This window comes from Mustela nivalis, assembly GCF_964662115.1.
Source record: "Mustela nivalis genome assembly, chromosome: 8".
NCBI lineage: Eukaryota > Metazoa > Chordata > Mammalia > Carnivora > Mustelidae > Mustela > Mustela nivalis.
In genome coordinates this window covers 106,988,989-107,016,114 of record NC_139027.1, presented here as the reverse complement: position 1 = coordinate 107,016,114, position 27,126 = coordinate 106,988,989, and the positions used below count along the sequence as shown (strand labels likewise).

General features: G+C 43.2%; 1 protein-coding gene across 1 annotated transcript in view; it reads left to right on the top strand.

Annotated features, from left to right (window-relative positions):
* The window catches only part of SPTLC3 (serine palmitoyltransferase long chain base subunit 3), a 134,086-nt gene that overhangs the window by 80,368 nt on the left and 26,592 nt on the right, over positions 1-27,126 (top strand). Inside the window, exons 7-9 of the mRNA XM_082746602.1 lie at positions 1,852-1,957; positions 10,265-10,484; positions 18,339-18,465. Coding sequence (XP_082602728.1) covers positions 1,852-1,957; positions 10,265-10,484; positions 18,339-18,465 — 453 coding nt within the window. The remainder of the gene's footprint in view (positions 1-1,851; positions 1,958-10,264; positions 10,485-18,338; positions 18,466-27,126) is intronic.

The window sequence follows — 27,126 nt, the reverse complement described above, 5'->3', positions numbered from 1 at the left end:
GGGGCTCCTTCAACATCTTAGGAACCCAGCCTAAAGAAAAATGTCCATACAGGCGAAGGTTTATTATCCTGGAAATTCTCGAAGAGCTGCTTTTCGTTTCCTTGGCTGCCATCTAGTGGGTAATGATGTCATGTCACTAAAACACATGACCTCTGTGAAGACAGATGTCTGCCTGTCTTTAAATCAAACCCCCCAAACACAGGTAATTAAAGAAATATTATTGCAGACATGAGGCAATTATTCTTTCTCATAACTTCTATTTAGATCCAATGTGTTATTCTTCTTCCTTTTTCCATGGGAAGGCAACCGATTGAATGATCATTGATTTGGCACTAATATTGTGCACTAGGACGAACGCTGTAAGGAAGCCCTAAGGCAGATCCACAGACTGGGAACTAAAAGGGAAAGTTTCAGGGCGTTCCATTGAAACCAAGAACCTCAGCTAACTTGAGCTTAGACCAGTGACAACCCAACGAATAGCTGTTTCTTTGGCACATCTGCTTCTTGTTGCAGTAACCAAAACCAATATTGAGACTGTGCCGTTTTAGATTTATCTCTACTAAGTTTATTCTATGAGCATTTTTAATGGGGTCTCTAATTCCTGGAGGATATTATGTAACAGGTCAGCTGTTTAGTAGCATCTCCGTCTTTCCAAATTACAATCAGATTCCAGACTAAGATACATCGGTATTGGTTTCAGATTCTCAAAAAGGGAGGGCTCAAAGAGGTTAAAAAAAAAAAACTACACAGTAGAAATACAAGGAGTCTAAAAAAACAAGCCCATAAGCCTCTGCCTTTTATCTGTCTCTCTGGGCTTTGCAGGTTAAACACACACACACACACACACACACACACATACACGCAGCTGAAATGTAGACCCGTCTTTGCCAGTGGTCTCTCAACCAAAGCTCAGTCATCTACATGTGATTGCAGATAAATAAAAAGTCACTATTAATAATATTTGATGCCACAAGTTAAGAAGAATATTCTAGCAGACATCCACTCTTCCTTGTTCTACATGACCATGGGGCTTGAAGAAGGGACAACAGCTCTCATTTAAGGCAGTCGAAGGTAGTGGTTCCGGATGTGGGTCATGGTACAAGACTGCACGGGTTCAAATGGCTTTGCTGGCTGTGATCATGACCTCAGGAGACTCACCGGACTTCCCTGTGCCCTGGTTTCCTGAAACATAAAATGAAGGTGCCTCCTCTGTAGGGTCATGGTAAGGATTAGAAGAGTTCTTACAAAAAATACGCCTGGAAGGATACCTGGAATGCAGACAGGGCTCAATAATGGGGAGCGTCTATTAATGTGTCTATATGTTTCCAAGTAATTTGCAAAGGAGTGTGGATGGTTCCCCTGACTTGGAGTTCTGAAACCTCCAAAGATGGAGGATGTCGAAGGTCAGGTCTCAAAGTACAGATAGTGAGAACCTGCCAGCAAGGCCACCACTCTGTACAAACTCAACTAACTCTATAGTTTATGATATCTCTGTGAGTTCATTTTAACCTGGTAACAAAGCTGAAGTCCCAGGGATGCATGTAATGTAGCATTTCTATCTCTGTTGAAGCAGGAGAGGAGAGCCTTTAAGAGCTTATGAAACAATGTGCTTCCAGTGGGGGTTGATTCTGCCTGTTATATAAACCCCACGAGTCATCTTGTCAGAGTTAAGTTGTACTAAAATGTAAGCCCTTCTCTCCCCCACAAATGTTCTCTGATTCCAATTTTGCTCCCCGAAAAGCTCAGGTCTGAGCCTGAGCCCAAGAAATCTGACGCTGTCTCAAAAAAGAAAATGAGGGAGGATAGAAAAACCTTCTCATGACTCAGTTTCTTTTTTGGTATTATTTAAAGACATGCAAAGCCTTGAGAAGCTCCTGAGAGATGCTGTAATCTATGGCCAGCCTCGAATCCGCAGAGCCTGGAAGAAGATTCTCATCCTAGTGGAGGGCATCTACAGGTATGGAAATAACCAGAGACATTTTAAGGCATTGGGGCCCACAGCGAGCTGACAACTGAGGAAAGTCTGACCTCTCCTAGCTCCATGGGAAAATGAATTGGATGTAAGGTATTATGAAGGGACTGAAGCCAGAGCTGTTCATGTGAGCTGTCAGGCCTTGGGTCACCTGGCTTTTCAATGTCTCTGCATATGACAGAACGCTTCAGAGGCTGGATTCTTGTGAAGGTATCCTCAGAAATTCCTCCCAGAGCACTGATAACTTGCATTGATTCTCTCCACTACCGTTGGCTGCCCACAATTTCAAAGACCTAGAGGTGCTGGGTCACTCAACATCAGAACGCTTCTTGCCTGGGGTGTGTGAGTTGCTCAGTTGGTTAAGCATCAGATTCTTGATTTCTGCTCAGGTCATGATCTCAGGGTCACAAGATGGAGCCCTGAATTAAGCTCCACACTGAGCAAGGAGCCTGCTTAAGATTCTCTACTTTCCCTCTCTCTTTGTCCCTTCCCAGCCCCCCACTCGCAGGCTCTTTCTCTCCAAAAAAAAAAAAAAAAAAAAAGAGAGAGAGAGAGAGAGAGAAAAGGAATGCTTCTTGCCTTCATGGCATTGCTGGTAGGCAATGCTTCTAATTGGAGAATACACCCAAACACAAGTTGCCTGCTGAACTGGGCCAGTTGTTGGCATTAGAATACAAAAAGCCAGCCCATTTTCCACAAGGTTAAGACTAATCTCAAAGACAATTCTTGATCTGGAGCTGGGAGCTGCTAGACTTAGCATCTGAAGGTGTGCTCAGTTTCCCACCGCTTTGAAGCCATGCAGACAAAACACCCACTAAGCCACTGAGAGCTTGTACAAGGCCCGTTGTGATGGAACTGGTTTCATTCTCTGTCTGAATTGGTTATCACTACCGAAATGGAAATTGCCTCCAGGCCATTCTTCTGTCGAATGCCCTTGTCCCTGAGCCAAGGAAACATCATCTTGGAGTGCTCCCTCCTTAAATCAGTTCTCAAACAATCTTCACATTCAAAGAATTGAGGGAGTTTTTTCTTATAATTATGGAAAAGTGAACAATATTAGATGGAAGGGACTGAGAGCTTAACCTCCCTACAAGGAGAGGTATGCTCGCAAAGGAGACTTAGATCTGATGGGACTTTCCACTCAGCCAGAGTGTGCATCATTTCCATTCCATGAATGGATAACAAGCAGCAGAAGAAACGTGTCTCCACCCTTCTTGGGAAAAAGAAGTGCGTCTCTCGATTTAAAATAATAATATTAATGATAGTGACAGTAATAGTAATAATAATGAGCCAGGTACCATCTTGTTTTTTTCCCTCAGCCTCACTGTCCTAGTGCCTGGTGTTCTGGATGTCCCTAGTGCTACTGTAGGGTTGCAAAGATGGCATTGCCAGTTTCCAGCAGCCCACGTTATGTATCCCCATCAATAACTCCTCGGGTCAGCCCCCAGATGATATCCTATTTATGAAGTCTTTGGGGTCACCCTGGAGGAGTATTCTCAATCAAGGTGATTCCCTTCCACAACCCTCCCCTATCTTGGAGAACTTGGACAATTTTCAGTTGGCACAACAGCCACAGAGTACTATTGGCCTCTAGTAGGCAGAGGCCAGGGATACTGCTAAGCATCCTACAATGCATGGGACAGGCCCCCACCGCAGAGAATCCACCTGCTCAAAGTGTCAACAGTGCCAAGACTGAAAGACCCTACTATAGAGTCATTCAATTAATAATTCAATTTTATGAATAGTTGACTCACTAGCCTTGAACTTGCTACTTTTCAGAAATAATCTTATTGACTCTGGGCTGTCATAACCTCAAGCCCAGATCTTTCTCCCGGTGCCAGCTGCCAGTCTGGGAAGAGAGCCTTTATCTAAACACATGTCATTCAGGCCTGGACATGTGGGAGCATGGATCAGCTGAGGGAGAGCAGACTGGGCATCTCCTTTAACCAGAATTGACAGAATCCAATGGCAAGTAAACAGAACTGGGTTCCACTAAAGGAAAGTTGTGTTTGAAGTACTTTGATTATAGCTGAAATTAGTGGACCGGACCACCAGCATTTTACTGTCAACTAGTCCCATCAGTTACACAGAGAACTCACTCCAGCAGCTGGGCTTGTTCATGGCTGGGCCTGTGTCCTACCACCATGATCTCAGGAGGACAGCAGAGACAGGTGTTGCATTTATTTGTATGAGGAAACCTCCACTTTCCTTGGATTTCCTTCATAGAGAGCTTCCTTTTATCTCATCAGACGGAATCTTGTCTTTATGTGAAAGTGAAACTGCGACCTCCAAAGGCTCATACATAGCTAGGAAACAGGGCACCTCTAAAAAAGGCTTGGTACTTCCTGGGGCCTCAGTTTCCTCATCTTCAGAATAAGGCTAACCAAAACTGAAGTTCTGGAACATAGTGGATGTTCTCATTTGTTGCTGTCACCAAAAAATGAAATTACTTCCCACAGAATTTTCTAAAAGGCCAAGGTTAATAATGTGAAATCAACAGTTCACAAATGCACTTCTACTTGTTAACAAAGTGCTATGGACACATATCCTGTTAACATCAACACAAAGCCTCCTTTGAATTTTCACTCCTGTATTTTTTTTTTAATCTATGGCTGTGGTTTGTCACCATGGGCAAAGTCCCCCCCTACCCCCCACCACAAATGCCTCATATAAATCAATTTTTCATAATTCCTAAAAAAAAGAGTCAGCCTAATCAGACAGTTTCAGGCAGGTATCAAGATAGAAAAAGCAAATACCAAGTCTAAGAAATCCATCAGTTCCACAAAAGCAGTTATGATAATGATAATTATACTAACAATAATAACAATAATAGTGTCACCATCCATAAACCGTCTTGGTCTCATTATATAGAGAGAGAATATGGAGGATCCTGGATCTGGAGAGAGGCCTGGGATCAGGGCTCAAATCCCAGTGTTGTCACTTACGGTTCTGTGCCCTTCATAAGGTTCTTTTATAAGTATTAAATAAGATCATAGAACCCCGTTCTTGGCAGAAGCCCAGTCTGTGGTAAACCCACAACCAAGGGCAGCTGTCTGGATCATTAAATTTCTTTTCAGTGGAGGAGGTTGCAACATGGAAAACAATAAGCTCTCTGCATAGTGAAGCTGTTTTCTCCACCCAACTGAAGGATGGATGTCAGGGGAAGAAGCTTGCATTTTCTCTGTGTCTGCTTCTTGCTTCCCATGTGTGATCTTGAGGAAACCTCCCCATTCTCTTTGAGGCTACTGTGAAGAGGAAGACACTTAACCCAGGACAGATAACTGAGATGAAATAAAGCCAAGGTTCAAACCAGGGAGCCCCACTGGAACAGAGCTCCAGTATCAACAGAAGACTCCACCCATGTGCCCCCATCCCATGAAATAAACATGGAAACTGTAACAGTCCTCCAGGTGGCCTTCACCATTTACCTACTCAGGGCTCAGTTTCTTCATCTGTAAAAATGGGGAGAGTGAGACTTGAGATCCAAAGTTCCGTGAGTTCATGGTCGGGGGCTTAAAATTACAATCATACTATTATAGTGTTCTCATCTGCATTTTCTTTTAAGTATTACTTTAAAGTCAGACTTTTCTAGTTTTGTGTCTCTGAAGAGTCTAGTTGGTGGATTCATGGTGGTCAAGAACTCTCAAAATTATTCAAAAATATACTAGAGAAGGGCAGGGGGTCCCAAATAGCCTGGGAGATGAAAGCAGCATGACTGGAACTCAAACGTTCAAAATCAAAAGTATTGAGAAATAGTGACCAGCCCTTCCAAGAAACACATACGTAAATAAATCTTTAAATCTCAGAATGCCGTTCTCTCTAAGGGTCTAAACCCTTCTCCCCAAAATAATGGAAGTTTAAGGATTGAGAACTTTAGCCTATGATTTAAATACATACAGGAAAAAAGGAAAAGAAAGCACTTTATTTATATATATATATATTTTATTTTTTATAAACATATATTTTTATCCCCAGGGGTACAGGTCTGTGAATCGCCTGGTTTACACACTTCACTGCACTCACCAAAGCACATACCCTCCCCAATGTCCATAACCCCACCCGCCTCTCCCAACCCCCCTTCTCCCAGCAACCCTCAGTTTGTTTTGTGAGATTAAGAAAGTACTTTATTTTTAATTAGTCTTAGCTCTCTTCTTTTTTCTCTTTTTACCCTCTTTTATTCCCTGGATTATACTTGGGGCCCACCAAGGAGATTTTTTCCACCATGTAAGTTGGCAGACCAGTGGTTTAATTCCAATCCTGCCAACGGATAATATGCTTTCTATGTGGAGGGGAAGGTGGTGAGAGGGAAATTTCAAAAAAGAGTCTTGCCACTTAGCTAATACATTATGTAACAGAAACGATATAAAGAAATTATTCATCAGCTTGTGCTTGGAGACTAATTCAAATTCTTGCACAGAGCTTCAAATTAAATAATGGAATTATCTCGACCTACAGTTGTATTTTAGTTGTTTTTCTTTCATTGAAGTCAAAAGAAAACACAACTTGCCATTCAGGAAGAAAAAAAAATAAAACACCATCCTTGTTTTCTTTTTCATTTCTGGCACTGTGTTTTTGACAGCAATTTACAGGAATAACATAGAAATCCCTTTTCTACGCATGCACCAATCTCAATATCCCACTGTAGGAAAGGGTTCGATTCAAATGTGTTCACATTAAGAAAATGAAAACTTAGTGCAGGTGAATATAACTCTTTATAAAAGTTGAGTTCTCCCCAGGACTCATGCGTGCCCTGTAGTAACTCCAGAAATCAACAGTACTGTAGAGTCATTAATCTTAGAGGAAGAAATATAAACCAGGTGGGCAGACTCCTAACATCAGCTAGACCAGCCCCGGCAAAGGATGGCTAATTAGCTGCCTCGAGTGTCTGCAAACTGTTCAGCATTAACTCTGGTTCCTGCCAAATTCAGTTCCAGAACAAAGAATGGTTATTTGTGACATGTCAGGTTTTCAGCATAGTTGTGTTACCAACTTCTAACATGTTAAAGATGAGAAGTAGATCCTAGAATTTTGAGGGCATATAGCCATTTATTCTGTACGACACCCATATGCCTCTTTCCTGGAAGATTCAAAACCGAGCATTGTTAAGGGCTCCCCATTTCTCAAGTCAGGCCTCACTCCAAACATTTCCTCCTATGCTCCTCCTAAGAAAAAGAACAACCTAGTGAGTGCTTGTTATGCATCAGACACTTTACAAACATTATTTCTAGAAAGACCTTATGAGAAGGGTTTCATCATCATGCTTTCTTTACATCCGAGAAAATGGAGGCAGAGAACACCATGTAAGTTGCCCAAGCCCTCAGTTGGTAAGTGGTGTGGCTACACTCTAAGCCCAGTCAGATGGCTGTACCTTCTCCCCTCATTGGAAACCATGTTAACAAACAATTAATCTAAGAAAATACTGGAGTTAACTCACAAACTTATATAAGAGAAGATGAGTGTCTTTGGTTTCCATTTCATTAAAATCTGAAACCAACCATTCAGAATGACTTTGTGAGAAACACAAAGGCAATAAGCTGGACTTCATTAAAATTAACAACTTGGGCTTTGCGGAAGACCATGCCAAGCGAATAAGAAGACAAGACACAGGCTGGGAGAAAACATTTGCAAAAGATACACTGATAAAGGACTGTGATCTAAAATGTACAAAAGAACTCTTAAAACTCAACAGTAAGAAAGCTAACAATCTGATCGAAAAGACCTTAGCAGACACCCCACCCAAGAAGGTATGTAAATGGAAATACACATACAGAAAGATGTTTCACATCATATGTCATGGGGGAAATGTAAATTAAAGCAATAAGATACCACCACATGCCAGTTAGGATGCCAAAATCTGGAAGACTGGAGAGGATATGCAGCAACAGAAAGATTCATATATTGGGGGGCGCCTGGGTGGCTCAGTGGGTTAAAGCCTCTGCCTTCGGCTAGGTCATGATCTCAGGGTCCTGGGATCGAGCCCCACATTGGGCTCTCTGTCCAACAGGGAGCCTGTTTCCTCCTCTCTCTCTCTCTGCCTGCCCCTCTACCTACTTGTGATCTCTTTCTGTCAAATAAATAAATAAAATCTTAAAAAAAAAAAAAAAGATTCATATATTAGTGGTGGGAATGCAAAATGACACAATCACTTTGGAGGACAGTTTAGTGGTTTCTTACCAAGCTAAACATACTCTTAACATACAACCCAGCAAGCATGTTCCTTGGTATTTCCCCAAACTGGTGAAAACTTGTGTCCACACAACACCCTGCACATGGATGTTTATAGCATCTTCATTCATAATTGCCAAATGTTGGAAGCAGCCAAAGTATCCTTTAGTCAGTGAATGACTAAGTAAACTGTGGGGCATCCAGACGATGGAACACTATTCAGTACTAAAAAGAAATGAGCTCTCAAGCCATGAAAAGACACAGAAAAAAACTAAATGCATATTATTAAGTGAAAGAAGGCAATCCCAAAAGGCTATATGGTGCATAATTCCAACTACATGGCATTCTGGAAAAGACAAAACTATGGAAACCATGGAAAGATCAGTAGTTGCCAGGGGTTGGGTGGGGGGAGGAATGAATAATGGATTTGTAGGGCAGTAGAAATAGTCTGTAGGGTATCATATGGATGGCTACATGTTGTCATACATTTGTCCAAGCTTATAGAATGCACATCACCAAGAGGCAGCCCTCATGGTAACTATGGACTTTGGGTGACAATGATGTGTTGGTATAGGTGCATTTGTAACAAATGGACTGCTCTTGGGAATGTTGGTTATAGGGGTGATGATGTGTATGTGTATGTGGGGCAGGGAGTATATGGGAAATCTTTACCTTCTGCTCAGTTTTGCAGTGACCTTAAAACTGCTTTCAAGAACAAAGTCCCCCTTTTTTTTTTTTAAATAAAGTCCTTTAAAGAAGCCAAAAATACAAATGCTACGCTGCTGGCTAGTCTGCTCCCTCCAAACCAACACCTCTTGGTGTTGGGAATGCTTAGGATCCTACAACCAGCCAGACTATTTTGACTGGATTGACCTAACACTTAAGTTTATTTTTATAATGCATTAAATTTAATAAATAAATTAATTAGGAAAAAGGGAGAAGTTCAAAGTTCAATTGGCGTCAATTGATTAGTTCTTGAACTAAACTGCTTGAGCTGTCTGACAAGCTCCTTTACATGGTGAGGGTGAGAGTCTGTGTGTTTTCATAGAATTTGCCTGTCAGGGAAGTCAAAACTGTGTGTGGTGTAGACACAGCCCACAAAGTGTTGTGAGAACTGATGAAAGCCGAAAGTCCTTTTAAATCCATTGAGTTCCAAAGGTGCCATGTAAATGTGAGTTTTACTTATTTATTTCCTTCATATTTTTCCCTTTTTTGGAGGACTTGAAGTGTTTTTGCAATTTACAATACCATGAAAAATTAAGCACTCAGGGCTAAAACAAAAAGGTTCCTCTATGGCAGTGGTTCTCAAAGTGTTGTCCCCAGCCAACAGTAGGATGTCTCCGGGGAGCTTGGTAGAAATACAAGTTCGTAGCACCCACCCCCCACCCCAGCCCAGAACTTCCAAATCAAAAACTCAGGAGCAGGGTAGAGGGGAAGTAGTAATCTGTGTTTTAACAAACTATCCAGGGGATTCGGATGCTCACTCAAGAATGAGAACAATTTCCCCTAAATGAACAGAAAGAGGGGACATTACCAGATGCCTCAAAATAGCCTTTGACTTCCAATGAGCAGTGAACGAGAGATCCTAAGAACTTTCTCTTGTACTTTCACTAATACTATGTGTCTTAAGCAAAGTTCTTTTGTGTGTTTTTAATTCTTACCTTTAATCTTTGGCAATTCAAGCATGAGTCTCTGTCAGATAGAACTGGTCAAATAGACAACAGCAGGCTGACAAAGACAGATTACATAAAGCAATTTCATTAAAACTAGCAAAATACCTAGAATCCAAAATGGTCAGTCTAGTTACACTAGTTGACTTTACAAATAAATTGATCAACAACACAGTAAGGTCATTATTCATTGGGAATTAGCTATAACAACTCGGAGCACTTTAATCCATCGAACGTAATTTTTTTTCCCAAGTAAAATAATGCCAGAGCAGCTTTACAAGATTGAGAGGGTTGTCTTAACCAACTAAGTTATGCCTTAGGAAGAAAGGAATTGTGTGTCCCTGTCACCACTGACTGGTGTCAGGACAGGTTGTCTGAGAAGGATTGGAAGGAAGACCATCACGGGGCTTCCCAGGAAAGTGCGCACAAGTGACAAGCATTTCTCCTTCTACCCTAGCATGGAAGGTTCCATCGTGCGTCTGCCTCAGATTGTGGCTCTAAAGAAGAAATACAAGGCATACCTCTACATAGACGAAGCTCACAGTATTGGGTCCGTGGGCCCAACTGGCCGGGGTGTTGTAGAATTCTTTGGACTGGACCCTCGAGATGTTGATGTGCTTATGGGCACATTCACCAAAAGCTTTGGAGCCTCAGGAGGTTACATTGCTGGAAGGAAGGTAAGCCAGGGATCCCTGTGTCTATTTAAAATCTTGAAAGCTTTGGGATGCCTGGGTGGCTCAGTGGGTTAAAGCCTTTGCCTTCGGCTCAGGTTATGATCCCAGGGTCCTGGGATCGAGTCCCGCATCGGGCTCTCTGCTCAGCAGGGAGCCTGCTTCTCTGCCCCTCTCTGCCTGCCTTTCCGCCTACTTGTGATCTCTGTCAAATAAGTAAATAAAAATCTTTTAAAAAATAAAATAAAATCTGAAAGCTCTGGGGACATAGTCTGTGGGCTTCTGTGGATACCCTGAGAGCTTCAGCTCAGTTCAGCACACCTCAGTAGATCATGGCAGCCTGGATACAGTGGGTCCAAGGCCAAATACGTCCAGAATGGCAAAGAACTCGCCCTCTAATGGCGAAGGGAAGAGTGTGATACGTAATCACATTATAATAAAATGACAACACCAGCAGTGTACCTACGCAAAGACTTGATACAAGGAGAGAGATAGTTAACTCTGCAGGTAGTAGCTAAGGAGTCTTAGAATAAATATCATTCTCAAAGGCAGAAGATGGGGGGAGGGTATATTTTAAAAAGAGGTAATAATGTATACCAAACCCCAGAAATGATAAGGGAAGGTTACCGAGCTGTCAGTAGTTTGGTTTTGGGGGCATGAAAAACCTAAAGTAGATAACAGCAACAGTGGGCCAAAAATGAGGTTGACTCTGCTACAAGTTCTGGGTTTTAAGAGTTTTCATCAAAATCGTGGCAAGATCAGAAATGCCCTTTTAAGAGTTTTCCTGTGCAAAATAATTCTTTCCGCATGTTGGATAAGCCATAGATCAAATTGGGTCACCCTCTAATACCTTTTTTTAAGATTTCTTCCCTCCTTCCTTCCTTCTTTCTTTCTCTTTCTCTTCCTTTAAGTAATCTCAACCCCCCAGTGTAGGGCTCAAACTCATGACCCCTGAGATCAAGAATCGCATGCTGGGCCAACCGAGCCAGCCAGATGTCCCTCTCATATCTCATCTATAGGACTTAAAATTCTGATCTGATGGGATCAGACTATTGAGTGTTGTCCCAGTCATTTTGAGCCAATATCATCAAAGGGGTTGCCCATATAAACCAATAAATGTTTAAAAGAAACTAAAGAAAGGAGGGAAGAGCCAGGGAGAAAAAGAAAATGAAAAATTCAAACCTGGCTTTGAGGGGTAAAGAAGCCAGTGGTCTGCCCTATATCCAAATCCTAATAGCTATCTCACACAGATCTACACCTGTCCCAAAGTGTCTTGGGACACTGATGTTGGTTCCACCAAGGAGACACACCAGACCCAAATCCACACCATGCAGGTGGCATCACAGCTTATCCAAAATTCCCAATTCCTTACTCATTTTTACCAGCAAGAACAAGAGTTCAGACTCCTGATAAACCAGTTAGACAAATCAGGGACTGCAGCAGGAGACAGTCTGGCCAATTGAAATCCTATGATTTAAAACAACAGATTTCACTGTGACCATGAGAGGCACAAATGCTTCAAATGTTCAGGGTTTACAGTGGTCTTGACCCTTCAACAAGCATTACTTTCTTCTGAGCTCAAAGCACTGTTTTCCATCCTCCCTCCACTGGCCTGTGGGAATTAGCTGCGTAATGCTAAAAACATCGGGAATGCTTAGGATCCTACAAAATTAAGCTGAATCTGGTGAAAGGTTAAATGTTCCTTCCTCAGCGGTGGAAGCAGAGGGATCAGAGGTTCTCAAATTTAGGAGGTCCCTTATCCGGGCTACATGGCTTTGTGAGCTTGTGGTTTTGTGATTACTTTAGCAGCAGTTCTGAACTACAAAATTTTTAACCAAGCGTAACTCTGTTTCCTGAACCAAGGGCACCTGAATAAACTACAGTGAGCGGATCCTTGAAATGTTGTCAAATTTGGTACATGTCATATTTTCCCCTTGGAGTTCCTTCATCGGATATCCACTTTAAACAAAGGCTCATGACTGGTCTGAAGTTAGGACCAGCTCACTCTGGCTCCCTCTTCCTATCCATCCTCAAGACACTAGGACTGTTTTAAAAGTGTATTTATTCTTGTCTATGTAACTTGTATTCATTTGGGGTAGATACTGCAATCGTGGAAAATCATTACTCACATTAATCACAATTCAGAAAAATGTGTAGATCTATTTCCTTGCTCTTTAAAATATTCATTTTCTACATGCTTGGATGCAAAGAACTTCATCATCCCTACGCCTCCTCCTCCCGTTCCCTTTCCAGGAACCTTTGTCTTCTCTTCCCCCTCCATACTACGCTGCAGTCTCCAAATTTACCACTAGATGGCAGCAAGAATTAGAGTCTTTGGCAGAGGGCCATTAACCAAAGAGAGCCTTAACTGCCCTCAAACAGCAAGATAGATACAAAACCTGGAAAACATAGGGCAGTTTCAAGACACGAAGGGTGAGCCAGAGACTGGAGGCCACTTGGGAAAGTGTTTATATGCATCGTTCCCTGATTTCAAAATCAGTCAAATGCACACCTATCTGGAATGGTTTTGATGAGTTTCCTTCTGACTTGATAAGCCCAAGAGTTAATGGAATTTTTGCATCTGCTCATCTGTACCTTTATCTTTTTAAGTTATGTTAATTTTAAATTATGTGTAGTTTCCATTTAAGTCGTAGTTTTTATTTCCCTGGATTTTGAATTATTTTTGCAAAAAAATTTTGACTTTGAGTTTGTTTTAAACTATGCTTTTTCACTGAAAGGACAGAGGATTGGACAAATGCTAACAGTTTTAATTTGAAAGAAATCTTTCTTCTTGATTATTTAAATATTTAGAGTACAGTTTTTATAGCATTTTATCATATTTTTTTCTTGGTTATTTTAGAATGTATATCTCAATTTGTGTGATGGGGGGGGGTAGTAACTGCAAAATATCCAAGATTCTAACCAATCGGTACAAAAGCAACAAAATGAACCATAAAAATGTAAAAGCACACACACAGGGACTTTACATTTTTCTGAAACCCTAATAATTTCAATTTCACTATGTTCATGCAGATCTTAGTAAATCTTGAAATTTGAAAATAGTTACTTGGGTCCAAAAATCTAGAAAAAGACAAAACTGTCTGGCTCTCTTTTTATATGTCAATGTTAGCATTAGTAGTAGAGGAACTATATTCCTAATAACAGTTTCTAGGAGGCTCTAGAAGTCTTCTCGAGCTAGTCGAGGTCAGGAATGTGTATATTAACAACCAGATAGGTCACAAAAGGAGAAGTGTTCGGAAACAAACAAGGGGAGAAAACGTTGATTTGCTAAGATAGTATCTCAGAGAGTAGAGATTTTGTCTTGGCCTTGGGCTGCCTGTCACAGAATGTCCAACAAAGTCATTTCTGCTTGTTGGAATTTATTGCCATGGCCTTGGCCTTCTCTCCCCACCTTAGGGAAACCGGCAAACGGTCTCTCCAGAGCCAGCAAGAGTTTGCAATTTTGTTCACTTTGAGTCTGGAGCTACTGTAGATGATCTGTGAACAACCCAACTTGAAACGCTCTGTCCTTTCAAGACCTCTGAGGTCATTACTTCTCTCTACCTGACAAGAGCTCCATGCCATGAATGTCTTCTTTAGAGGAAACCTGAATTGATGAAGCTAGATTTATGTTTATTTTATACTTTGTGTCAGTCCAGTGGCAGAGAAGGTATTTTGTAAAGACCCTGCTTTGCAGAGACCAAATGTTTCTCAGGCAGGTATCCTATGTCCCTTTGCATGCCTGCTGCTAACCACTGGCCTCCCCAGGCTGAGCAGAGACCTGCAAATGAGTGGAGCAAAGGTAGCCTTCATGACTGATAGGCCGCGGGGCTGGAATGCTGGAGGAGGGAAGTCAGACAGGGCAGCCAAGTTTGGGGTGAGCATCAGCCCCAGAAGCCTGGGCGCCAGACAAAGCCAGGCCCCTCGCAGGAGCCAGCCTCAGCTCCGGCTGCATTTAACAGCCCTTTGAAGTAAATGGGGGTCACGGTATGAACACCAAGATGTTTATTCTAAGAGCCTCCTGTCTGATTTCCTCAGCAAACCACCCTTGCCCTTGAACTCCAGGCCTATGGGTAGAGAAAATAATCAGGGTTTTGAACTTACAAATGGACTTGGAAACCTCAGTAGGAGGAGACCTCTAACCCACTCTGAAGGAAGACATAACCCAGACTCGCCTCGAAGAGACCAAAGCCAACTCTTAATTCATGGCTCCCAGTGCCCAGTGGCAGAATGCGAGAAGGGAATCAGGATCGGGGTTCTGCAGAAGTTACCTAAGGAGCTCCACCTTCTGAAGCATGCAAAAAAATTAACCCCGTCCACAAACAGACCCTCCGAGGAAGGGGACCCAGTCTAAAAGAGATAAGACTGTGAGCAAGAGAGTCTTAATGTTAAAAGGGAAGGATAACTGCCCTGATGAGGCATTTATTCAAACTAAGAATGCAGGTGACCTTGGCTTTATGAAATTTCCCAATTTGGAAAGGAAGATTACGTGTTGGGGACATTGGGAAGAGCCCTTGAGGAGCCCAAGGAAGCTTTGTTTTGTTTCTTTGTCTGATCTTTGCCAGCGATGCCCCAAGACTAAGAGAATATTTCTGTCCTTGTTCCTAAGAATGCAGCTTAGCAGTTCTCTATATACTTCAGGGACCCTCACCATCCTTCCTCAGTCTCTAAAAACCTGTCTGATTTTCATTAGATCATCAGTATTTACCAGGCGCCTGCTAGGTACATGCTGCTGTGGATTTCAGAAGACTGTGTAACTCCGTCCCTGCTCTCAAGGGGGTCTCACTCACTTTCAAGAAATAAGAGCAATAACCCCAAAGCATTTCGATACTGATGCGATCCAGCCCGTGCCCCCCCCCCCACCCCCTCGCCCCAACGCAGGCCAAGCCAGTTCGCTGGTCTGGAGAAGAATTATAGTGTGGTGCTAAGGGCAGGGACTCCAGAGTCAGGCTCTTTGGGTCCAAATCCTTGTTAGCCAACCATGCTTTGGTTGGATAATTTTCTGATCTGTTCCGTGATTCAGGCATCCCAACTATAAAAGGGAGATAAAAATAGACTGATTGGGCAGATTAACCCATGTAAAGTTCTTACACTGACGCCTCAAGTGGCCAAGGAATATCAGCTGTGGTCTTAGCTTCGAGCCCTATTACGTTTTCGGGGCCTTGCCAATTGTCATCAAATCTGGGTTCTCTTTACTTTAAAACGCTCTTCTCCTTTCTTTTCTTCTCCGTCCTTTACTACCCCAATGAGGATGGAGGAAGAGCTGGGCAGAAAACCTTTGTTTTGCTGGGTGTCCCAATGTGTAGTTCCCTAAACTTAGAACATTGCCCTCGGCCAAACAAGAGGACTGGCATAGAGACATTTGGAGGAGTTTTTGTGTTTGGGTCCCCTCCTCCCAACCCATGCGCCCAGCTCTAAGGTTTAGTAACTTGCCGGTGGTCACGTATCAGTAAGTGGGAGAGCCAGGATTTGAACCCAAGCAGCCCATTTCCAGAGCTTGTCCTGTAACTCTTCGGTCACGTTTCCCTTCGCGGTGATAACCTTGTCTTGGAAGTACTGGCTTCTCGCTCTACTCCCAATTGACGCCTCCATTCTTTGATGATAAGATGCCTTCCTCATTCCCAATTTTAGCACAGGTCCATGCCTCTCCCCTCCTCTCCATCTTATCAGATCTGCCCATCCTTCAAGGCCAGATAACCTCCTTGAAACAGCCCTTTTCCAGCCCCGGTCCGCATGAGCCCCCATCATAGTGTCACCGGCGTCCTACTCACTCTCTTCCACTTGGCTTCCCCACCATTATCAGGAGGCATCAACTCTCAACAAACAAAGAAAACCCTTGTTGCTGCTCCTAGAGCAACACTGAGCATAGAGCTGGGAAGAAGAGCCTATCTGCAACTACTCTGGAAAATGCCGTTCTCTCTTTAGGTGCTCCCCTCTCCGCCTCCTCCAGAGTGAGCTTTCCAAATACTGTGTGGCCAGTGACTTACGTCAGGCCATCATCCTGCATATACGCTTCAGATATAGTGAAAACCCACCCAACTGCTTATATGAGATTCACTAAACAAATGAAGAGATAGAAATTTAATTTTAATTTTAATGTAAGTAGATGATGGCCGCCAGGGACTGGCCTTTCCTTCTCTTCTTAGACTCCCACATCTAGAACAGAGCCTGGAGCAAGTCCTTGTACAAACACGCTGGAAGGAAAAAATGAAAGCAGGGAAGAAGGCCCAGGAGTAGGGAGAGAAGAGAAAAAGGAGAGGCAGAGAAAGAAGGGAAGGAAAGCGGAGGGAGGAGAGGGGAGGAGGTTGGGAGAGGAGGTGAAGAGAAGAAAATGCTTAGGAATGGAGAGAAAAAAAGATTTAAATGAATTTGAAACAAAAGAGGGAAATAGGAAATCAGAGTAGAAGAAAAGGAATAAAAGAAAGAAATGAAGAGTGTGAAATGAAGGACAATAGGGAGAAAGGAAGTTGGGGAAGAAGAATGCATGGAAGGGGGGATTCAGAATGAAGGTCACATTGAAGGAGGCAGGAGGGAGAGAGGTCAGGACCTGGTCTGGCCAGGCCCTTCTGTGGGCCAGATAGATGCATCACATCACCAACCACCTGTGAGACAGAACATTCACTTTACTGAGGAAGACGAGCTAAGAATGTTTAAAATGCTTGTGAATGACCATGCCATCCATTCCCCAAGAGACGTGGGAAAGTGAAGGGCGGGCACAGCCCCAGGCTTGGAGGTAGCCAATGAGAGGGGTTTAGGAGGAGATGCGCCTGCGCAAAGTAAGGCTCCTCCCAGTCACCTTTACGAGGCAATGATCAGAGAAGACCTCTCAGAGGGATTCTTAACTGTCCCCCTGTTCTTGAAGAGAAGGTGGCTGATCCTTAATAGACTCACTGCTAACGCAGAGAGCTAGCATTAGCCCATTAGCTTTTCTGCAGAGGGTCCCCAGGGTCCCAAGCCATGAGCCAGAGCAGGTGAGCCAGTGGATGGTCTGCTCAGCCTATAGATGGCTGAGCACCTCCAGGGCAGCCCTCCCCACTGGGCCTTGAGTTATTGGAACATCTTAAGGTTTTCAGCAGGCTTACCTGGGACCTTATATTCGGCCTTGGGAGTCAGGTATGCAAGTGAAGAATCGTTCCTACCACCCGAAGACCAGCAGTCAGTCAACACTCCAAGCAGTGCTGCACAAAAATCCAATAGCTCTCTACTGTCAAAGACAAAACCAGAGTTTACTTGGTCCTAACCTGCACTCTGGTTTAATTTCCCACCTCTCCCTTCTGCCCCTTCCTACCCCCACTCCAAGTTTTCTTTTCCTCTTTATCTGTCTTCATTCTTTAAGACAATTCTACTTCCTCACTGATGCCTTCCCTGTCTGCTCCAGCCAGCAATACCCCTCTCTTTCATCTGCAATCTTATAGCCCTGTTGCATATACTGGTCTGTGTATCCTATTACTTTTCCTCCTATTACTTTTCCACAGGCACAATCTAATGTTAGATGCTTAAGGGCAAGAACCACATCCTATATTCCTGGATATTACTAAATACTAAACCAGTGTTTGTGCATGCTAGATATTCAACAAATATTTGGGAAATCATTCTCCTTTGTACCTATGGTTTTGCCTTACAGACCTCAACTCCAAATTCTTAGCATCCCACTTCTGTATACCTCGTAGGTTTTTGAGGGAGATACTAAGAAGAAGAGATAGAAAAAATAAACATTTTGGTGATGCCCCTTGAAAATGTAGACCACATTCAAGAATCAAATGTCTTGTGCATTGGTGGATGGGAGGAAACTAGATACAATTCTCACCACCAACACTAAGACTTACTTGCTTTCTGTTTTGGTTTCCTCTTTTATTAAAGGACCTTGTGGATTATTTACGAGTTCACTCACACAGTGCTGTTTATGCTACATCCATGAGCCCCCCAGTAGCAGAGCAAATCATCAGATCAATGAAATTCATCATGGGACTGGATGGGACCACACAAGGTAAGAGGGTCTGCAGTGGGCGACAACTCCCACAAATCCTTTCTTAGACTTCTCTCTGCCTTCCTTCTGCTTCATCAGTCTGCCCCCTTCTCAGATATACACCTTTTCTTGATGAAACCCAATTTGTTAATCAATTTGTATATAAGCCCAATTTGTACATGATATATAATCATACATAGTACAAAAATGTACTAGAACTGCTGCCAACACACACACACACACAGAGAGAGAGAAAGAGAGAGAGAAATGCCTTTTTAAAGCAAAGAAAACTTTCTAATTTCCTCTTAATGTGATCAGCTAATCTGGATAATTTTGTGTAATCAGTTGCGTTAAAATGAAGCAAACAGTTATGCCTGCACTTGCTTGGGGCCGTCACTTGTGTTTCCCTGGGCACACAGTAGGACCACTGCCCATTTGAGGATAGGTGGACAAAACACGAACAATAACTTTTCTTTTCCATTTCCTTTTTTTTTTGCATTTGGCCATTACAGCCAAAGTGTGCTACTGTGTTCAACCCAAATGAACTTAATCTTTTTGAAAAATTGTTTCAGCGAAGCCTTTTGGAACTTGCCTTCTATCTTCTAGATGTAGTTTATAGGACTTCTACTACATGTCACAGTGGGGATACAATGGTGAATAAGGCAGGTCTTGCCACTCCAGAGTGCAATCTCTAGAGTGCATTTATGGAAGTAGCAAAATCTCCCAGCCCCAGGACTGGTGAAGGGACCATAGAATCTGTGTGCATTTATGGAAGTAGCAAAATCTCCCAGCCCCAGGACTGGTGAAGGGACCATAGAATCTATGTGCATTTATGGAAGTAGCAAAATCTCCCAGCCCCAGGACTGGTGAAGGGACCATAGAATCTATGTGCATTTATGGAAGTAGCAAAATCTCCCAGCCCCAGGACTGGTGAAGGGACCATAGAATCTATGTGCTCCACCTGAACTCCCAGCTTGTGGGAAGCCCTCCACTGTTTACTGCCATCTTCCAAGCCTACTATTTCAGTAGAAGTGTGGGGAGATCCATTTCCCAATTTTATTAAAGCAGCAGTATACTTCACTCACATGCAAATTTTACCCAAAAGTCTACTATCTAAGACAGATTATAACAGGACTGAGCTCTTTGAAGTAGCGTGTACACCTACCTCACTGACAGCCCCTGAGGCCCTTCTCCTGAAGCCTAGCGCCCCCCAGGACACCAGTTTGAAAACCGCAGAAAAATGGCTTGCAAAGTGATTTTGTTCCTTCATGTAAAACACAGTAATTAATGGTTTTCCAAAGCCTCTTCCAACCTCCTCTTTGGAGTTTTATGATTCTGTCTCTTGTTGAATAGTTGGTGTGAAAAGGAAATGGAAATCCAATCTAGGGAGGCCACGTGGTGCAATGGTTAGGAGCAGAAACTGAAAGTAAACTGGAATCCTATGGCTCTGTGGCCCCAGGCAAGTGATTTAACTTATCTGTTCAGCTCTGGGCAAGTGACTTCCTTGTGCTTCAATTCATCCAGCTATAAAATGAGGAAAATAATACTGACGAGCTCATGTTTTTGTGAGAATCAAGTAAATTAAGTTATACAAAATACTTAAAATTATGTCTGAAAACAAGTATTTAGTAAGCATCATATAATTGTTTGCTGCCATTATTTGCTACTATTATTGAGATGTTTAGTTCTCAGGGAAGAAGTATTTGGACTACATCTCTGGGATGCTGTAGGAAAGATTCTTATGATGGAAGTCAGGTAAGACTGGGTGTCCTCCAAGGCCCTGGATTAGTCAGGATAAGGAAAGTTATGCTACCATAACAAACAAACCCTGAAAATCTCTATGGCTTAACAGAACTGAGTTTTATTTTGCTCACACCAAGTCTAATACAAATTAGATAACTCTCCGCACAGCTGTCCTCCAAAGAAGTACCAATTAAGCCTACTTCTAGCCTCTACGGTCCCCGTGGCAGGGAACAGAGAAACTTCAGCCTGGAAGTGACACCACCTTGCTTATAGTCCTTTGGCCAAAACCAGGCATATGACCAGACCCCGATTTGTGGGAGGAGCTGGTAACTTAAACGATGTGGATATGGATAAGCAGAAATCTTTCAACCTGTTAAACCTGAAGCTGGAAATAAAGCTGCATCTGTGCCCACATGAACTGTCTGATTGTATGAAAAAATTAGTCTGGAACCAGTGGCTGCTCACAAAGCCATTATTAATGATCTTATTGAAATTTATTCATTTCTCCTTTTTTAAAATTTTATTTTATTTATTTGAGAAAGAGCATGAGCAGTGGGAGGGGCAGAGGGAGAAGAAGATGACCTCACTGAGCAGGGAGCCCATACCCTGGGATCATGACCCACAGAAGGCAGACACTTAGCCACACAGGGACTCTGAACTTCGTGCATTTCTTTTTTTCTTTTTTTTTTTTTCAATGTTGAGTTAGCTAATATACAGTACATCATTATTTTTTGATGTAGTATTCAAGGATTCATTAATTGATTGATGTAGTACATCATTATTTTTTGATGTAGTATTCAAGGATTCATTAATTGCATATAACACCCAGTGCTCATCACAAAAGGTGCCCTCCTTAATATCCATCACCTGGTACCTCATCCCCCCGCCCCCCTCCCTTCTGTAACCCTCAGTTTGTTTCCCAGAGTCCAGAATCTTTCATGGTTTGTCTCCTTCTCTGATTTCTTCCCCTTCAGTTTTCTCTCCCTTCCCCTATGGTCCTCTGTGCTATTCCTTATGTTCCACATATGAGTGAAGCCATATGATAATTTTCTTTCTCAGCTTGGTTTATTTCAATTAGCCTAATCCCCTCCAGTTCCATCCATGTCAATGAAAATGGTGGGTATTCATCATTTCTGATGGCAGAGTAATATTCCATTGTATATATGGACCACATCTTCTTTATTTATTTATCTGTTGAAGGGCATCTTGGGTCCTTCCACAGTTTGGCCATTGTGGACATTGCTGCTATGAGCATTGGGGTATCTGTGCCCCTTCTTTTCACTACATCTGTATCTTTGGGGTAAATATCTAGTAGTGTAATTGCTAGATTGTATGGTAGCTCCATTTTTAACTTCTTGAGGAACCTCCATACTGTTTTTCAGAATGGCTGTACCAGCTTGTATTCCCACTGACAGTGTAAGAAGCTTGCCCTTTCTCCACATCCTTGCCAACATTTCTTGTTAATTTTTGTCATCCTAACTGGTATAAGGTTGTATCTCATTGTACTCCATGCTTTTCTTAATGGAAAACAATTATTTAAGATTTAAGTTAAAACACAAGTTAAATGAATTGTCCTACAATGACCAGAATTTTTTTTTTTTTTTGTCTTATCTCAAAGAAAAATAACCAGGAAAGTTACCTGAGAATTAGCCTATGTCTCAGTAAGGATCACGGGTTTCTTTTTTTTTTTTTTTTTTAAGATTTTATTTATTTATTTGACAGACAGAGATCACAAGTAGGCAGAGAGGCAGGCAGAGAGAGGGGGGGGGATCAGGGTGGCTGCTGAGCAGAGATCCCAATGTGGGGCTCCATCCCAGGCCCCGGGATCATGACCCAAGCCGAAGGCAGAGGCTTTAACCCACTGAGCCACCCAGGCACCCCAAGGATCATTGGTTTCTTAAGCCCTTTAGTGTATATGCTGTCAGAAGCAGTTGATTTATGTGTAGTCAACCTGACAATCATTCCCTTCTCTCCTCTGGATTGGTTTCCCACTTCATCACAGACAGAACTCACTTTATTTATCTGATCGCAGCTAAAAATCTGCAGAAAAATGACATTGGAAGAGATGATCATTTATTCTTTGATAGTCATCTATCATCCATTTTTCTTCCTCTGAGGTGGCCGATATCTCCTTTGGTTCTCTCTTTTCACCTAATAATTAAAGAATGACTTGCTTATTATTTTTTTTTTTACCTCCCACTTAAAGTTTCTCACTTTCCTCCTCTTGCCATCTTAATAGGGAAAAGAGAGAAAGAAAGAACAGAGAAGGCAATGTATGAAGCCCGTTTCCTTAGAGTCAAGATGGGCGAACCCAGGGGAAAGATAGGACAATTTCTTTTTGAAGGGGTCAACAAAGGAAAGTAGTAGAAGAGAAAATTGACTGAATCATCTGCCAAGTTTCAGATGCTTCTCTCTGACACATCTTTTGAAGAATTCAAAGGCACCAGTGAGTGTTCATGCTGGTCTCATTGACGACAATTTCTGCTTTAAATAAAATGAATAGGACAGGTTGAGAACATTGCATTAACTCACCCGTCTCTGCAGAGATATACGGATTCTCGGGGTAAAGTTGTCTGGAGCTCAAAGGGGCACACTGTGTCATTCCGGAGCTGCCTTACAGGATCTGAGAAAGAGAGCACGGCTCCAAGCCTTCATGTTTAGCCCACTCCACTGCAACTGTGATTGCAGCCTTTCAAGGCTTTGTTTGGGGTTGAGTTTGGAGAGCAGTTGGCCAGATCTGTCCCTTGATGAATATCTTCACTTTAATCTGCAATGCAAAGCCATAGGCTTCAAAGAAAGGCAAGCCACAGGAATAAGGTCAGGGTTCCTTTGAAGCCAAGGTTCAAAGATGAAATAGCAGTCTCTGTGAAATGACAACGTTTATGCACAAACAGCCACCTTCCCTCTGCAGCCGGGCTGCTTGTGGAGCTCGGGCACACAGGCTGAGAAGCTGCGGGCCGTGCAGGCATTCATTCCACGTGCACCAGGGCCCTTCTAATCTCCTTCTAATCTTCTAATCAACTTGTCCCATCGTGCAGTGCAATGAGCCCAGAGTGGAGATTTGGTTTCTCCATCCTCATGGTCCCTAAGCCAAATCTTAAGGGGCTGTAAGCCCCTTAAGGGCAAGAAATGTGTCTTCTTGAATTAATCTGCTGTGCCTGAGTGTCAAACCCAGTGCTCGGCTTAATAAATACATCATGATTCAACTTCCATCTTGCCGGCCTATTCGGTTTCAGGTCAGAGTTTCTGCTAAACCAGGTCAAGGGAATGCTTATCTCAGAGGAGTGGAGGCCAGAAGTGTGTTCCACACCCATGAGGCAGCTGAAGGGATCACTTAGTACTGGGGACTGACATCACTTTTGAAGAGGTCCAGGAAGACTGCAGCTCTGTCATTTGCTTCGCCTCCACTTGGCACAAACAGGAGACAGGGCTGGGCCCCAAATCATAGCAACCCCCCTAAGGAAAGCACCAGCAACAGGTGTCTTGTTATTATTTACTTAAATCTTGCATGCATGTTTTTCAATGCATCCGTCAATATTCTTTTTGAAATGCCAATTTGACCTTCCTTCCCCACTCTCCCTTTCTATCTCAGGGAGAATTAAGGGTATGTTCTCTGCAGCCAGGTGGCAAGGGGCCCAGTCCCTAAGTGCCTTCGCTCCATGATGGGCAAACTGCTTACCCTTGCTTAGCCTCCGTCCCTTAATTTTAATGGGGGTTGTCCGTAGGAGTAAATGACATCATACAGGTAACAGACTTAGTGCGACACTTGATAAATAGGAAATACTCAATAAACCTAACAGTTACCATTATTATTATTTTTAAAAAATATTTTATTTATTTATTTGACAGACAGAGATCACAAGTAGGCAGAGAGGCAGGCAGAGAGAGAGGGGGAAGCAGGCTCCCTGCTGAGCAGAGAGCCCAATGCGGGGCTGGATCCCAGGACCCTGAGATTATGACCTGAGCCGAAGGCAGCGGCTTAACCCACTGAGCCACCCAGGCACCCCATGAAAAGATTTTATTTATTTAGTTGACAGAGAGAGTTCAAATAGGCAGAGCAGCAGGCAGAGGAAGAGGGAGAATCAGGCTCTCCACTGAGCAGGAAGCCCAATGCGGGGCTCAATCCCAGGACTCTGGGATCATGACCTGAGCCAAAGGCAACCGCTTAACCGACTGAGCCACCCAGGTACTCCCATTATTACTATTATTTTAAATCATCTGCTTTCTGCCCTTCTCCAGATTGTTTTACTCACTGGAGAGCTCTGCCTTTTTCTCAGACCTGTACCTGCTCCACCAGCAAATCCCACAACACGTCCTTTGCTTTATGTCCAGAATCTGGTCTCTTCTTGCGAGCCTCAGCTCTCCCTGGGTCAGCTCCACGCATGTTACCGGAGTGGCCTCCGGGATAGCCTCTCCACTTCCACTCTTTTCTTTTATAGGACTTGTTTTCCATACAGAAGCCAAAGTAATTTTTTTTTTTTAAGTGTAACTCGGAATACCCCCCTCGCAGAACGTTTCACTGCTTCCCATCCTGCTGAGTGTGAAGCCCAGATCGTGGCCTTCAAGTCTTCTCATGATAAGGTCTTCTGTTTTCCCACCATCTTTCCCTCGCTTCATCTACTCCAAGAAGCTGGCTTCCTTGCTCTTCCTAGAATGCAGGGAATGACGCCGGCAGAGGCACTGTGCCCTTGCTGGCCTCTCCAGCCCAGCATTGCTGACCAGTATCTGTGTGGCCCCTCCCACGCGTCCCTAGCGTCTTTACCTAACATTAGCCTGTTAGGGGAGTGGCCCTATATTAAACCGCGCTCCCTCCTTGTCCCTCTCGTTCTCCTTACCTCGCTCGTGTCTTTATGGCACCTGACAAATGCGGTAGATATCGCCTTGCTTTTTGTTTTCCTTCCTTAGAATGGTAAACTCCAGGTGAACAAACACTTTGTCTTGCTTTATTCATTACACTGAGAACAGTGCCGGGCAGTTACAGGTGCTCAGCAAATGCTTGTGGAAAGACAGAATCTTCTCTTTCCCTCTTTGCTCCGCAAAGAAATGACCCTTGTGTCCGTCACTGCCCTGTGCTTGATTCTCTCCATTCCCACCTGCTGCAGGCACAGCCCCTTTTCTCAGTGATGAACTGTTCTCTTCCCGCATCCTTTTTAGCTTTCCCTTACCCCTTCATCCTCTTCAACCAGCCAACGAACGAGTTGCGTCTCTTCCGTGGCTGCAGATTTTCCTGAAACGGTGGCATTTGCTGCCTGTCCTCTTGTCCTAGATTTGACTGACCTCTCCACCTCTTCCTCTCTTTGAAGTCTTCTCTTAATTATGGAGATGCTCTTCTTTTCTGGTTCTTTTTTTATTTTTCTGTCTGTTCTTACTCCCCATTTCTGTGAGGTCTGCATGCCTGCCTGCACTTACCAAAATTCGATCTTCGATTCCTTTTCAAATTCCCTCTGTACAGGCACACCACCCCCCGCCCCCCGCCGACGACACACACACACATATACATCCCTTATCCTTTCCCTTATGTAGAGACATGATTCTCAGATTTGAGCCTGTATCAGAATCACGTGGGGGGATGGTGAGAACAGGCTGCTGACAGCTTTGGGCTCAGAAATGCTTGTTGCACGTCTCAGAAGCTCCCAGGTGATGCTGAAGCTGCTGCCCCAGGGACCAGACTGAGAATCACAGGTGTGTGATGATCTGTAGTCACTTCAGTTTCCTCCCTCCCATCAGGTTGTCCCGTCACTCCGTGAGACATGAAGTGATGACTGGGGACACGTGGGCAACTTTTTCAGACATTGGTGGCACTAAAATTAGCATATAAATATAAGAGCAAAACTAGACACAGACATAGGGCAAGAATCCCAAGGAAGGGATTCTTGGCCACAAGAATCAAAATTGTAACAATTGGCCACAGGTTGACTGTGGCCAAGCTCAATGCTGAGATGGCCAGTATTAAGTTTTCAGAGGTTCTACTCCATCCTTTGGAGGAAAAGATGGCCCAGAACAGATATGTTATCAGTACCTGTATTATACTCAGTGCATAATTGGGACTTAAAATGTTTCTTTTTAATTCAATTTGGAAAATGTATATCAGAGACCTACTAGGTGTCAGACACTGTGCTTACCACTGGTGATGGGAACATGATGGGTCTCTATATTCATTAGAAATTCACAGCCCACAGATGCCTGATAGCCAAATGTTCCATACCCTCACAAAGTACCTGTGTTCACAACAGCCTCTCCCTTCAACCTGCCCTTCTATATAACCTTTTTGAAGTACAGAGAGTCATTAGGAGTTCATTATCACAGAACTGATTATATTATTTGATTTGAAAGGAGACATCAGACCCAGGGACTGCCATTTCTCTTGGGATGGACAGGGTATAATAAATACTTCAGTTTTTCAGAGCATCTGTAATAGGTGAACTCCATTCAGTGAGAAAGGAGATCCCCAATGGGCAACTGCTAAGTTTAAATTAAATTATGAAGAAGGAAGTTGAGTAAGTTAAAATAAACTACAACCAAGTCTTTCATATCCATAACTTGGGAAGAATGGCTTTTCCGTTTACTGTGTGGGGTCTGCTTGACTTTGCACTGTAATTATCAGCCTCCTATTGGCTACTCATTTTCCTGCTGTGATTGTTACAATTTTGTTCATATGGTGTAGAAATGACACTGGCACTTTTCTTAGAAAAGATGGTCTGCTCAATCCAATACACCTTTTGAATATCAGATGCTAAGATTTTATAATACTTTCAATTTCCCATGAGGATGAAACAGCAACTATACACTTTATCAAGCACTTGCCTCCTTGGGCGCCTGGGTGGCTCAGTCTTTAAGCATCTACCTTTGGCTCAGATCATGATCCCAGGGTCCTGGGATTGAGCTCCGAATTGAGCTCCCTGCTCCATGGGGAGCCGCCTTCTCCCTCTCCCACTCCCT